This window comes from Pelobates fuscus, chromosome 1 (assembly GCF_036172605.1).
Source record: "Pelobates fuscus isolate aPelFus1 chromosome 1, aPelFus1.pri, whole genome shotgun sequence".
NCBI classification, from domain to species: domain Eukaryota; kingdom Metazoa; phylum Chordata; class Amphibia; order Anura; family Pelobatidae; genus Pelobates; species Pelobates fuscus.
This window is the reverse complement of record NC_086317.1, coordinates 177,239,579-177,255,652: the sequence shown is the minus strand read 5'-3', so window position 1 is coordinate 177,255,652 and position 16,074 is coordinate 177,239,579. Positions and strand designations below refer to the sequence as shown.

Genomic DNA, 16,074 nt, shown 5'->3' with positions numbered 1-16,074 from the left:
AAAAATAATAACTTGTTCAGTGAGAGCATCCTGTTCGATTTATTCTTCATCTGGTAAGGCAATATTTTTCCTCTAGGACACGCAGTGTAACAGTGTTGCAATACAGCATACATTGTCTGGTTTATCAGCAAGATCTCCTCAAGTGTTCTGAAGACAATGCAACCAGCTTAATAGCTTAAAATCTAGAGAGATGGTGTGGACCTAGGCGAATCACTGTTTGATGACATTCTCAAAGGAATGTGAAGCCATGCCTTCCTTCAAGGAATATCCAGTCTCCTATGGATGGATGCAATATTCCAGTATCTGTGTTATTGGTCATTGGTCAGTATGGGCTTATAATATGTTAAGGACATCACTGATTTCTTGTTAAAAAAAAAAAAAGATTTGCTGACCACTGTAATAATTTATAGAGTTTGGTAATTTACCACAACCACTACAAATGATAAATTAGTGACCCTGATGTGGCCAATCTCTAAACATCAATTCCATGCTCTTATGGCTTGTATGTCATTGCAAAAAGACTGCCTCAGGTTTTTCTCAACGACAAACTATGTAACTTAGTTGTAAAGTTATTGGAAATTGTCTTGAGAAAGCTTTTCCAATATTTGTAAATTTTCTATGCACAAATAAAGGCACCAACATGGCACCATTGTATGCAAATTTATTTATGATACATTTTCAAGAAGAGTTTTGGTACCCCAGCATTTTGTATATCCACCATGATAACATATGGCTCAGATACATAGATGATTGTTTAATGATTTGGAAACGTACCTGTGAACAATTGGAATCCTTTGTAGTCTGTCTGTTAACCCAACACCCCACGTTACTCACATAGCTGATGGGACTACTGTAAGTTACTTGGATGTGGTTGTCTCTAAACAACTGAATGGCTTATGTGCTGATTTGTATAGCAAACCCACTGTTGCTAACAGCTTACTTGATGCATACAGGTTCCATCCAAGTAAACAAAAAAAAACTCAATACCCTAAAGTCAGTTCTTATGTGCACATTATATTGTCAGCTATGATTCTGTATTTGGTCCCATCTTTTAACCTTGTCCTAAAGGTTCCAAGAGAAAGGCTACAGCTGGCAACTCCTTCTGAAAGTAAGGCAGACGGCAGAGTCCCTGGACAGAGATAGTCTTCTACAATCTACATATAAGGCTCATTCAAACCACATTCAATTTGCAAGTAGTTATTCCCCTCTCTCTACCCAAATTAAAAATATAATTTGCGTTAATTGGCATATTTTACAATAGAACAAACAGGTCTATTTTTGGAACCACCTATTTTTGCTTCTAAAAGTTGACAGAACATGAATGTGAAATGGTAGTGAAAGTGAGCACTCAAACACACTGTTAACTAAGAAACAACTATTCCTTTACAAACCAATGAATGGAATATATCCATGCCTTAATAGTAATCACTGCAGAGGCATAATCAAATAAGGGAATGGGTTGAGGATTTTGTACCCACCCGAGGATAGGGTAGAAAATTAAGTTGAACGTTTTTTTCATAGATTTGGTGTATCTTCTGAAATGTCCATGTGGCCCATGAAAGATTTGCATATCGCAACAAAAATCATCTATACAAAATATTGACTCAGACCAATCAGTCGCAATGCATTTCACAGAAATGCGTCACAGTATCACCCAGCTATGCTACTAAGTTTTGGATAAAATACCGCCCCTTACAAGAGAAGACAAAATTGAAAAAATGCTGTTGCAAAGGTTAAGTGGATGTGCAAACTGGACACAGTGTCACCACATGGTCTGAATGAGAAGCTTGAGTGGCACTTGTTCCTGTGAACGCATCTATTATCTCCTCTGGTGCCAACTGCATGGTGTTTACTATTGGAATGTTTCGTCTGTACCCTTTGCCTTGTAGTACCCCTATACCATCCTTGATTTCTCTGTCTCTCTTTTCTTGGCACTGCTGGATTATCTTTACTAACTTTTGCTAGCTTGTATATATAATTGTATTTATTTATTCTTTCTGTTTTTTTATCTGAAGTCTTTTTGTCCTTTTTATGTCCTTGTCCTAGCACCCTGTTGCCTACTGCCTTAGTTTTCCTGCTACTTTGATTAGCTGTTTAGTATTTGCCTGTATAACCTGTATAGTACTTTATAACTCTTGTGTTGCGTTTTCTAGCAACATCTGTCTGTAAAGTTATGTTAGTACTACCAGGCTACGTTAGTAGTATTTTAGTACTTGAGTTATGCTTTTCCTGATGTGTTAAAGAGATCCCACTTCTACCACAAGGTATTTACCTGTTTCCCTACATGGTTTGTTTTATGTAATTTAATTATTTTATTTGGTTATTATTCTGACAGTATTCAGTACTTGTTTATCTTGTATATTGGTTACCTTGCAGCCTGTGATGTGGGATGTCCCATACGAAATGGATGATATGCTCATCAGCATGGAAAACAGCTAGATGGCACTGGATGGCTTTAGAGGACTTTATAGGGACCTTACACCATGGGGGAGGCATGTTTGGGGGAGTGTGTTCCACAATTTTGTGTCTATATGGGTCACATTTTATTGACTGCATGCAGCATTGATAAAGGGATAAAATATTTTAATGGGTACTTAAGAACATATCCTCAATCCTAGTGTGGCAATATCTGTGGAAGGTGGATTGGGATATCCTACTTGTCCTGGAAACCACCAGAACTCACTGTTATTCATAATATGGGTAATGGGTTTTGCATCCAGTCATTAGAGTTGCTAAATATGTCTGTGGATCTGTTAAACAAAATGCAACGCTAGCCCTGTAAAACCTGAATCTTCAATACCAACTTAATTTGAGCACAGCTATCAAAGGAAACTGCTCCCTGTTGACTTGAAGATGTACACTCATTTATGAGCAGAATGTTGGATGAAGGAAATGCATTGAATATATACCACATTTACAACTATTTTGCTATTACTAAAATATGTGGAGAAATGTCATCCCTCTGCCTCTTCTGCATAATACATAAGAGAATGTAACCTCACATCTCTTGGTAGAATTGCTCTTATACATTGCAAGTTGTGGGAAATTTAAATATGATTTAAATATAAGATTTTGTGCAAAAAAGTACTTTATTTTGAGTGAGATTTCCAACATGCTCTAAATCATGCCTACGTATTTAAAGACAGACAGAATTTGTCTTGATACTTGTCTTCCCACTATACACTTCTTATATACCATTTGTTACTGTATGTCAGTCCCAAGTGTAGGCTTATTTTTTATGGTGTTTTATATATATATATATATATATATATATATACAGTGGTGTATCCTGGTTTTGTGCTGCCCTAGGCAGGACAAAACCCAGGCACCCCCTCACCCCCCTCCTCACCCAACCCTTACCCCCGCCCCGCCTTCTAAATACACACACACATTCACTGACAGATACGCATACACTAGCTAACAAAAACACACACTCACTAACAGACACACAACCCACTCACAGGCAAACACACTCACACTTACAGATACACACACACTAAAAGGCAAACACACACACACACACACTGACACACACACACTAACAGACACACTCACTCACTAGCAGACACACACACACTCACTAGCAGACACACACACTCACTAGCCGACACACACACTCACTAGCAGACACACACACTCACTAACAGACACACACACTCACACTAACAGGCAAACACACAGTCAGAGACACACACGGACACACACTAACAGACACACACACACACTAACAGACACACTCACTCAATAGCAGACACACACACACACACTCACTAACAGACACACTCACTCACTAGCAGACACACACACACACACACACACTCACTAACAGACACACACACACAGTCACAGACACACGAAGTCAGACACACACACACACTCACTAACAGACACACACACTCACACAGTCAAAGACACACACACAGTCACTAACAGACACACACACTCACACTAACAGGCAAACACACACACAGTCAGAGGCACACACAGTCAGACACACACACACACACACTCACTAACAGACACACACACTCACACAGTCAGAGACACACACACAGTCACTAACAGACACACACACACTCACACTAACAGGCAAACACACACACAGTCAGAGGCACACACAGTCAGACACACACACACTAACACATTTTTTTTATTTTAATTTAACCTCCCCCCAGCCTCCTTACCTTTGGGAATGCTGGGGGGGGGGTGTCTCTTTCTCCCTGGTGGTCCAGTGGCTGCTGGGTGGGCGGCACTGGCTGCTGGGCTGATGGCTGACGTCATATTCCGGCTCCCAGCCTCACTCTGCGGCGCGCGAGGGAGCTGAGCAGACAGCTCAGAGGAAGTGCTCCCTCGCCAGCCGCCCACCAATGCCGCCCGCCTGACCGGCATGTCTGTTAGCCGCGAGGCTAACAAGGCATTTGCCCTGGGCATTTGGGGGCGGCGTTTTTTGCCGCCCCCTGGAAAATGCCGCCCAAGGCAAATGCCTTGTTTGCCTCGCGGCTAATACGCCCCTGTATATATATATATATATATATATATATATATATATATATCAACTATACACTATGCCCATCAGATTCAACTTCTGTCTTTAGAATATTTATAAAACACAGAGTTAAGTTGTAAGCAGGTTGCTTTGACATAGCTATTACTGCTAATCTGCCACAACATTAAAACCACTGGCAAGTGAAGTGAATAACATTGATTATATTTTTACAATGGCTCCTGTCAAGGGGGGAGGAGGGTTATTAGGTAGCAAGTGAACAGCAAGTGAACCGAGCCTGTACAAAACAGGAAAAATTAGCAAGCAAAAAAATCTGAGTGATTTTAACAAGGGCTAAAAAGAACCACCACCAGGCTGCAACGGGACCTATTGGGTGCCCCATGAGCATGTGTCATCAGGGGCCAGTCATACGCTACGGCGCTTTAACAGCGTTACAAGGCTCTTTAACAGCGTTACAAGGCTCTTTAATAATGACAGCACTGGAGAAAGTGAGAGCCGATCATTTCCTCCCAGCTAACAGACCAAGCCTCACGGGAGGGAGAAAGGAGAAGGCAGAGAGGTAGGGGTGCAAACTACAAGACCGACCTCAGCCAGCAATCAAAAGGTAGGGAACTAGAGGTTGGCTAAACATTTTAAATTTTGACCAGCACATATGTCTATATGTATGTGTATATGTGCATATGTACATATGTGTCAGTGTGTTTCTGAATGTATGTGTGTTATTGTCTGGCCTCCCAGACTAACCTCTACCTCACATACCTGTCTCTTGCTCTCGCCTAAAGGGCAGCACTCTACACTCTCCTCCAGCTCTGCTTCACTCCCACCTTATTTGACTGCTATTTCCTGTCCTAATGTGTTTTATACCCCACCTCCTAAGCTCATTTGAGCATGGCCCTCTTCAACCTATCGTTTCTGTAAGTTTTCTTGTAATTTTCCTATTATAATTTAAATCCCCCCTCTAATAATATTGTAAAGCGCTACGGAATCTGTTGGCACTATATAAATGGCTATAATAATAATAATAATAATAATTGTGTGTCTGTATCTGTGTATGTTTGTCTTTGTGTGTTTATCTGTCTGTGTATCTGCAAGTGTTTCAGTGTGCAATTCTGTCTATCTGCATGTGTGTCAGTGTGTGTATGTATCTGAATATGTTCCAGTATGTGTCTGTATATCTGCATGTGTGTCGGTGTATCTGTGTGTATTCCAGTGTTTGTATCTGTGTATCTATATGTGTGCCAGTGTGTGTTTCTGTGTGTTTGTGTATCAGCATGTGTATCTGTGTGTGTATGTATATTAGTGTGTGTGCCAGTGTATGTGCATACATCCGTCAACAATACACACAAATACACCTCTGCATTCAAACATCAATTCTACATACAAACACACCTCTGTATTAAAACACGAACACAAAATACAAACACAGCCCTGCATTCAAAAACCAATACTACACACAAATGCATACCTGCATTCAAACACCAACACTACATACAAACAAACCCCAACATTCACTCACACTACCAAAAGTGGTGCAAGGAAGGATCACTGATGAAATGGCATCAGGGTCATGGTGGCCCAAGGCTCACTGATGCATGTAGGGAGTAAAGGCTAGTCAATCTGGTCCAATCCCACTATTGCTGAAAAACATTTCTAAATATGGGGCTATGTAGCCACAGCCTGTCAGAGTGCCTGTGATAACCCCTGTCCACCACCAAAAGTGCCTTTAATGGGGACATGAGCACCTGAATTGGAGCAAGAGAAAAGGTTGCCTGATCTGGTGAATCACATTTTCTCTAAGATCAGGTTGATGACCAGGTGAGTGTTCGTCATTTACCTGGGAAAGAGATGGTAGCAGGTTGTCCGATGGAAAGAAGGAGGCAGAGGCAGTGGGGTCCTGGCATTCATGTAGATGTTACTTTGATGTGTATCACCTACCTAGAGTTTGTTGCCGACCAAGTTCACCCCTTCATGGCAAGGATGTTCCCTGATGGCAGTGGCCTCTTTCAGAATACTGCACAAACTGCAAACATTGTCCAGGTGTAGTTTGACGAACATAAAACCATGAACATGAAAGAGTTCAAGGTGTTGCCTTAGCCTACAAATTCCCCATATTTAAATATGATTGAGCATCTGTGGATTGTACTAGAACAACAAATTCAATCCATGAAGGCCTCACCTTACAACTTGGTGCAAGATACTACAGGACACATTCAGAGACCTTGTGGAGTCCATGCCTCTACACATCAGTGCTCTTTTGATTGGCGTGGCTGATCAGTGTATTTTATTTTAAACCAAACCACTGCATGGTTTCATGTTTTCATAGAATGCATAGTTATTGACCGGATAAAATAATCTTATAAGAGCACATAGAGGAAACTGAAACAAAGGTAGATATCTCACTGACTGAGGAGTTCATATCTGTAACACTATCAAATGTCTATTATCATTTTTTAGGCTCATATTTTTTTACCTTATGCACATCTTGCTTGCACTTTTCTACTTTGTCTTGCAGTTTGCGTTGCTGATCTGCTGTGACAGAAGCATCAGCCTTCCCAGTAGCCTCTCGGCTACTTGCCAAATTCTCCTCTTTACATGCCATATGATAAGCCTTCTTAGCTGCCTCTACCTGTGAGGAGATATTAAAGAGAGATATAATCAATGATAATTCAGCTAGGGACTAAGGTCATTTATATAGTGTATTGGGTATCTTCAATAAAACCTGCATTGTAGAAATTCTCCAATCCAGCTATAATCACGTTTCCTTAATTTTGACATTCAGATTTCAATTCATAAACATTCTAAGTTTGGCAAATAAACTTCACTGTCTTTTGCTAAAATTTTAAACTGCCTAATGTTTTGACTGTTTAATCATCGCATCTAGGAATTTGCTCTTCCCTCCTTCAATCTGTCATTTGCCAAATATTTTTCCTTCTCTAACCTCCTTTATCTTCTTGGCCCAAGGTTTCTGTGCCTTGCGGAATCCATCTTCAGCTTCTTTGGTTTCCTTGAATCCCCCAATCATTTGTTTGTGAAAAGCTTCTTTCTGCCAATTCCGCACTTTCTCAACATCGTCTGACACCAGGCGGTTCCTTACATCCTGGTGCAACTCACCTACTTTCTCTGCCTCTGTTAGTAGAGCACACCATGCTCGCTCTAGAGTGCCATACTGAGGACCTGCAGGGTACATATTTTTCTGTAGTTATATTACATATGTTTGCATGCAGTAATAAAAATTGAGGAATGACATTTAAAGAAAATTAAGCTTGTAGTGTCATAACAAACACATACTGCTCTAGAACATATTTAGAAAAAAAGGATAGAGTAAAGATATACAGGAATGTTCCTAGCTTCTGGACACAAAGGAATGCAGTAAAACTGTAAGGTCTTGATGGTAAGGTATGTCTTTTTGCTGATGATACTAAAATATGTAACAGGGTTGATGTTCCAGGAGGGATAAGCCAAATGGCAAATAATTTAAGTAAACTAGAAAAATGGTCAGAGTTGTGGCAACTGGCATTTAATGTGGATAAGTGCAAGATAACGCACCTTGGACATAAAAACCCAAGGGCAGAGTACAGAATATTTGAAAGGGTCCTAACCTCAACATCTGAGGAAAGGGATTTAGGGGTAATAATTCAGATGGGCAGATAATGTAATAGAGCAGCAGCAAATGCTAGCAGATTGATTGGTTGTATAGGGAGAGGTATTAGCAGTAGAAAGAGGGAAGTGCTCATGCCATTGCACAGAACACTGGTGAGACCTCACTTGGATTATTGTACGCAGTACTGGAGACCGTTTCTTCAGAAGGATATTGATACTTTAGAGAGAGTTCAGAGAAGGGCTACTAAACTGGTTCATGGATTGCAGGATAAAACTTACAAGGCAAGGTTAAAGGATCTTAACATGTAGAGCTTGGAGGAAAGACGAGACAGGGGGAATATGATAGAAACATTTAAATACATAAACGGAATCAACACAGTAAAGGAGGAGACTATATTTAAAAGAAGGAAAACTACCACAACAAGAAGGGCAAAGGTTAAAAAACAATATCAGGAATTATTACTTTACTGAGAGGGTAGTGGATGAATGGAATAGCATTCCAGCTGAAGTGGTAGAGGTTAACACAGTGAAGGAGTTTAAGCATGTGTGGGATAGGCATAAGGCTATCCTAACTATAAGATAAGGCCAGGGACTAATGAAAGCATTTAGAAAATTGGGCAGACTAGATGGTTCTTATCTGCCATCACATTCTATGTTTCTATGTTAAAAGAACACTCTAAGCACCATAACTTTTACAGCCAGCTTTAATACTTAGGACATCAGCAGTGCCCTGATGCCTTCCCACATTAAGTAGTCAAACTGATTTAGTATGGTTAAACAACTAATCTGGGTCCCTTGGTTCCTACACCATATCCAATCACCTCCTGCAGGAGAAGCTGGATTTCTCTATAGAGATTACCATGGCTATTAAACCACAATCTGGAGTGGGGGAGGCAGACCCAATTGAGTACACTTACGTATTTTGGGCCAGCAGGAACTTCCTCTGAAAATAATACAGATTTAGGATGGTCTAATTGGCTTAGAATGCTCAGAGATGCACTAAATGTGCAGTCCAAAATGGCCCTGCTAAGCTCAGCAGAGCACACTGGATTCTACAAAAGGAAAATACCGGAAGCAGGGATTGCAACCATGAGAACTTGGCAAGACCCAGGTAAGTTTTCAAACCTTATTAAAATGTTTTGACAACTAACCATTGGACGGCAGTGATTTAAATGTATCTAACAAAAAATAAAAACAAAAATGGGTGGAAAAACCTCTTATAACCTCATATATTTCTCTTGGTAATTATTAATTCATTTTAGTTTGTTGACTATTTTACGCTCTCCAATTCGTGTTTGTTTGACATATTATGTGACATAGTTATGTATGTAGTTTACATTTTTATACAGTACCTTTCTCGACAAGCTGACGCCAGCGTTTGGCCCAGTCGGTCAGCTGCTGTGAGTATGCTTTCTCTATCTTAGCTCGATCTTGCAGGCAGTTCATCAGATCATTGCATAGACGGTGTCCATCGTCAATCCGTTTCACTGTTCGTTTGTAGTGACCAACCTGTAGACATATAAAAGTTTTACTTAACACGGTAAAACTGCTCATAGAAGAACTAAAAAAATACATCACATTGAAATCTTCTAAATGTTTAATGGAAATTTAAAGGAAAACAACAATTACATAAAACAAGCTTGTATGCAATCCTAATGGGATTCCAGTCCCAGAAGAAGACATCACAATCTGAATTTGTGTTAATTAAATAACACAATTTGTGCAAATAGCAAAGCCCACTTTATATAGGCTTATCAGGGTTCTGTGTTATAAAATCAAATTATGGTACTACACATTTCATTTTAAAACCATGTAATATTGAATCTGGGCCTACATTTCATTTCAGGGCAGTTTATCTGCTACCAATTCATATTAACCCTTAACTCCATTCTATTTGCAAAATTAGTAAAATGAGTGACTCTCCCATAGAGTATATTGATTAATTTCAAATGACCATTTTATCACCAAATTCTGTCACAATATGTGGCAATTGCGGTGTACAAAGTGTATCAAAGAGTATATCCAAGCTGCTCTGTTCTCAAAACAGTTATTTTAAAAATGTATCCAGCCTTTTAAGTGCCTTATGCAATATGACACAATATGCATTAAGCAACTGAGGTCCGTGGCAGATCTTGAAAGACTGTGAGATTTTTCTTATTTTACATTCTATTCAACTTTTCTATAATTTTACAAACAACTTCAAATATGGAGATCAGATATGGGGGCTTTTCAGACTATATTGATCTTACATTAAGTAGTGTTTCATAGAGATGTCATTACCAAGGTGTACCTGCAACCTGCTCAGTGCAGAGCCCTCATATTGCTATACACTGGCATTGAGCTGAGTTATTGGGGTCAATATGATTGTAGACTGCCCTTATGTGGCAGGTGGGTGTATATCTACTAAACAGACAGCCACTGGTTGCTCACTGTAATTAAAAATTAGGACTCAGCAGCCATTGCTGTCCAGTCCTAAAAATTGAGGAACATGAACCAACTTGCAATCTAGACCTGTCGTGCTAAAATGTCTGTCCCTCTTCCTCTGGCACCATGGACCCCAACCATCTTCCAGGCAAGAATCTATCCCACTACCCGCTTCGTCCACTCAGGCAGGTAGTAATATTGCTGCCTGCTCTGTCCTCTCAGGCAGGAATCAAGTCCATGTTCTGGGATCTTTAAGTCTAATGCAGTGTAATCTTTAGAATTAGACGATCATTAGACGCCATGCCTCCACTCATGGTCATCGGGAGGGGGTTTTAAATTAAATACTGGGGGTTGGACAGATCACTGTCCACCTTCCTTTCCCCAACCATGGTCAATAAATGGGGCTATAAAATTAAAATAAAATGGGATACATCAATGCCCCTTATTCCCTTTGGTAAAACGCATTTTTAATTTATGGGTAAGCTCTTGTAGCTTCTACAGTATAAATGTAACATTTGTAAAATACTTATCTACTTTTCTACTTTAAATGAGTTAACCTAATTTCAGGATAAACATTAATGAGAAGTGATGTGTAATAATTACATGGATTTAAATGGCTGTAGAGTAAACCCCTGGCAACTACAGGTCCACGTATGGGGAATTATTTGTAGTGTATTACACTGTTCTCTTCTTTTTTGCTGAAAGGACACTAAAACTGACTTGGATTTTCAGGGACTAAATAAAAATTAAAATAATGTGGCCAGATATAAAGGCTCATTTAAAAAAAAAAAGGGGGATGTTCTGTCTTCCCTTAAAAATACAGACTCAGTTCTTTTTTTGGTCCTGTCGAAATCCAGACCGATTTCAGGCTTGCTTGGGGCAAAATCCAGGCACTGTTAAATAGTGTGAACAATATCTGGATTTTGCAGTCTGAATGGCCATGTATAGCACTGGATGGTTTTGCCACATTCGGTGCAGGGCCATCCAGACAATGGTGAATAATCCCAACAGAGCTAAATTACAGACATTCCCTGATCTTGACATGCCTCTCTGCATGCTTTGCATTGACACTATTTGCTGAAGTTTTATTTATTATTTACTTATAAGATATTTTAACAGGAAAGATACATTGAGATTTCTCTCGTTTTCAAGTATGTCCTGGGTTCACAAAACATTGCATTGATACAATAGGGTACAATATTACAAAAACAATATTAACCCCTTAAGGACCAAACTTCTGGAATAAAAGGGAATCCTGACATGTCACACGTCATGTGTCCTTAAGGGGTTAATACACAATATATACAAAATTTAACATAGAACAGGTAGGAAATATATAATCAACCATGACAGGTGCATTCTGTTTTAAATATGTAGAGAGTAGAGTTGAGCGAACCGGAACTGAAAAGTTCGGGTTCGTACCGAACATTACGTTTTATGGACCCCGGACCCAAACACGGACATATCACTGTATGTTTGGGTTGGAGTTCGGCAATTTAATGACACGTTTTGAAAGGCCGCAGGGCAGCCAATCAACAAGCGTTTGACTCGTGTGCCCTTAGAAGCCATCACAGCCATGCCTACTAATGACATGGCTGTGATTGGCCAGTGCAGCATGTGACCCAGACCCCCCCCCATCCCCCACCCCAACCAAAGAACTTTCCCACGCTGTGTAAAATGGCACAGAGCACTGTGATTGGTTAGCTTGAAATCCAGCAAATCAGAGTGCTCTGTGTCATTTTACACAGCGTGGGAAAGTTCTTGGGAATTTTCCCACGCTGTGTAAAATGACACAGAGCACTCTGGTGGATTAAGTAACCAATCAGAGTGTTATGAGTCAAATTACACAGCGTGGGAAAATTCCAAAGAACTTTCCCACGCTGTGTAAAATGACACAGAGCACTCTGATTGGTGGATTTCAAGCCAACCAATCAGAGTGCTGTAACAGGTAAATGTAGAGACTTACCAGTCAGTCTCTTTATTTACCTGTCAGAGCACTCTGATTGGATGGCTTAAACCCACCAATCAGAGTGCTCTGAGCCTAATTGCAGTGCGGGGCAAGGCTTTCTAAGCCTTCCCCTGCCCTGCAGAGCTCAGTCTGCGCAGAGCCCTCCATGGGTGAAGAAGGATTTTTTTTTTTGCGTTTTTTTTTTTTAAAGTGCGTAGATTATTCTGGATTTTTATTTTTTGGGGCTGATAAAAGAAGATTTTAGAAGAAATAAGACATCAAATGGTAAGTCTATTTTATTTTTTACAGGTATTTAGACAAGGGTCCCCCTCATTATTTTTAGGATGAGTGGGGTAGGTAGGGGTAATTTTTTTGGGGGGAGGGGGGTGACTAGGGGTTTGGGAACCCCTAGTCACCTGGGGGGGGCAATAGTTTTTTTTGGGGGGGGTTTACAGTGAGCAGCCATTGGCTTTACTTGGTATTGGTAAATGTGGCTGAAAGACCAATTTAGGTGACCAATTTAGGTCTTTCAGCCTTTTGGTAGATAGCTCCCTAATACCGTGTGAATTAGGGAGTTATCTACTAAGCAGCTGCTTATTTTATGTTATTTTTAAGTTATTTCCCTATCCACATTTGTTTGCAGGGCACTTGTCCTACTCTTACCCCCATTTTACTTCCTTTTCCAGCCCTCTAACCCTTTCCAGGAGTTTTCTTAGAGCCATTTTTGTGGGCAAAAGTTCGGGTACCCATTGACTTCACTGGGGTTCGCGTTCGAGGTCAAGTTCGGGGTAAAGTTCGAGCCCGAACCCGGACTTTTTTTCAAAGTTCGGTCGAACCCGCCGGACCCGAACATCCAGGTGTCCGCTCAACTATAGTAGAGAGGGATCTCTTAAAGGACTTAAGGCTTGGGGAAGATTTGTGGGAGTGTGTGGGAGGTCGTTCCATAATTGCAGTGTTCTGTAGGAAAAGGAGGATCGGGCTATTTTCTTTTTGTATTGAGGTAGACTAAATAAATGTCAGGGTTTCTTTGCTGTTTTAAACAGCAACCCTTTCTGTTTCAGTACTGAGTTTTCAGCTGCAATTACTATCAGCTCCTTCAGCATGTTGCCACGGTTACTCACCTGAGAGTAGTAATTAACCCTGCTGCTAATCAGTTCTGCCTATTTAAGCAGCAAATCCCAGAACCTCCTTGCCCTTGCGTGGTTTCCTGTTCCCCAGAAGTCTCCTTGTTCCTGTGTTTCCTGTGTGTTCCTGGTTCCTGACTCCGCTGCTCTCCGTGCTCCTGATCCTGGCTTGTCTGACTACCTGCTCTGGTGACTGACCCTGCTTGATTCCTGGACTTTGCTTTTGGTTATTTATTTGTTATTTATTAATAAAGGTGTTTTTGCATCTAGTTCTGTCTCTGTCTGGTTCCTGGTCCCTGACATTAAAGTGCTGGTACTGGATCAGAGGTTATAGGAGGTTGGAACAGCCAGAGAGCATTCTGCTCAGGTAGGGGGGAAGCTTCCCAGAAAAGCTCTTAAACACAAGGCTGGAAAGATGAAGGGTGCATCTGGATTCCAGCGACAGCCAGTTTAGTTCTTTTAGCATGTCACAGTGGTGGGTCATGTAATTACATTGTAGCACAAAGCGTCAGAACAAGTTATACAATGTATTAAGTTTATTAAGGTGTGTTTGTGGTGCAGGTGCATATACTACATCCCCATAATCAATAATTGGCATCAGCATTTGCTGTACAATCTTTTCCTTTACTGTAGGGCTTAGGCAGGATTTGTTTCTGTACAGGGCACCTAGTTTAGATGCAAGTTTTTCTATGTGGAGGCCAAAAGATAGATTGTGGTCTAAGAACATACCCAAGTATTTGAAAGAGTGGACTGCGGTCAGTGTGCTATTTAAATTAGTTGTGATGGATAGGTGGGAATTGTGTAATTTGTGTAATTTAGGTACTGTTCCAAAGATCATTGTGACCGTTTTGTCAAGAGTTTGTTTTTTGTGATCCACTTTTCTACCTCTGTAAACTGTTGTTGAAGCACAGCCCCAAGCTGCGCATCGGATTTGCTTGCATAGATTACTGTGTCGTCTGCGTACATTTGAGGATTTGCAGACATTAGGCAGATTATTTATAAATAATGTGAATAGTAGGGGGCCGAGAATGGAACCTTGGGGAACACCACACGAGACTGGGAGAGGAAGGGAGTCTCTGTCAGAAATTGACTCATATTGTGAGCGATCTGATACATATGATCGAAACCAGTTTAGCGGACAATCACTAAGGAGATGGGCTTTGTCAGATAGGGAATGCACTGGGGAGCTAGGTGGGCGGTAGATTCCTGCAACAATGATTGATTTACTGCACTGGATCTCAATTGTGCCAGAACGGAAATCAAAGGTAGCAGGAGGGCTAAAGTTTTGTAAGGGGGTAAACTTTATGGAATTGTCAACATAAATGACAATGCCACCTCTTCTTTTTGCTCTGCCATTTCTATGGCATGAATACCCATGTATTGCAATGGCAGAGTCAGGAATTTTTGCAGTTAGCCACGATTGAGAAAGCACAATGAGTTTAGGCTTGTAATGTGAATAACGATGCTTGCAGTGCATCGTTATTTGGTAGTAAGCTGCGGATATTACAGTGCACAAAAGAGAGGCCTTTTTTAGCTTAAAGGCTAGGAATGGAATCTGTTGGGGGACCAGGGTTAGGCTCTACATCATTTGCAAGGGCAAGTAACATGAGTAATAGGAATTTGGACATCATTTTAGTTTGGTAGCATTGCAATTGTAGGATTTTATACTTTTGTGGGGCGGGGGTTGGAGGGATTGATTTCAACACTCTCCACCAGCACTCAGCAGATAAATTACAGCAACAAAGCAGGTAATGATGTATAAGAATTTGGTTTTCAGTGTGTGGCGAGTGTTGCTTAAGAGGGTAGGGGCTAGAGTGTGAATAGTGTTACGAGGAATATTTACACGGTCAAATTTGGAGCCATGTACAGGAAGGGAGGAGATGAAAACAAACATTAATATGTTACAATAATGCAATAATGCATATATGGTGAGGAAGTAGTACTTACACTACATATATGGCTAGGTAACACAAATATAAATGCAGCAAGCACAACAGCGTGTGGATGATAATGAGAATGTTGTTTGAAGCTTTCTCTGCTCTTTTCCTCCTTTTGCCCTCCTTGGTGAACTCCCTTGGTAAGCTCCTAGGATTCATGGCACTTATTGGAAGTTGGCACTTGATGGATAGTGGCACACAGATGGAATGTGGCCTGTGCTCCCTACGGTCGTATGCTCCCCAGTGACTTAACTAAATAGTTACCATACTGTTCAGTGTCAAACTTTGATGCTATTTTTAACCCTAGCAAACCCTACACATAGGTCCCTCCTGCTAATCCTAATGCTATCTAACTCTATCCTTTGCTGGCCTTTTACCTCGCTAACTCTAACAAATTTTAACCCTAGCTAACATTACTTTTAGCAATTCACTGTTTGGTATATTGTCTGCTGTGAAAGTAAATCATGATCACTGCCTTAGCTGTTTTCTGGAAGAGTCACCTTACTGGTCACTTTATTTCCCATCTTGCTAAGTACA

At 40.6% G+C, this 16,074-nt stretch overlaps 1 protein-coding gene across 1 annotated transcript in view; it reads right to left on the bottom strand.

The window, feature by feature from the left end:
* Window positions 1–16,074, bottom strand: part of PACSIN1 (protein kinase C and casein kinase substrate in neurons 1) — a 114,892-nt gene that overhangs the window by 44,458 nt on the left and 54,360 nt on the right. The window contains exons 4-6 of the mRNA XM_063453024.1: window positions 9,457–9,613; window positions 7,443–7,678; window positions 6,975–7,130 (exon numbers count right to left, since the gene is read on the bottom strand). Coding sequence (XP_063309094.1) covers window positions 6,975–7,130; window positions 7,443–7,678; window positions 9,457–9,613 — 549 coding nt within the window. The remainder of the gene's footprint in view (window positions 1–6,974; window positions 7,131–7,442; window positions 7,679–9,456; window positions 9,614–16,074) is intronic.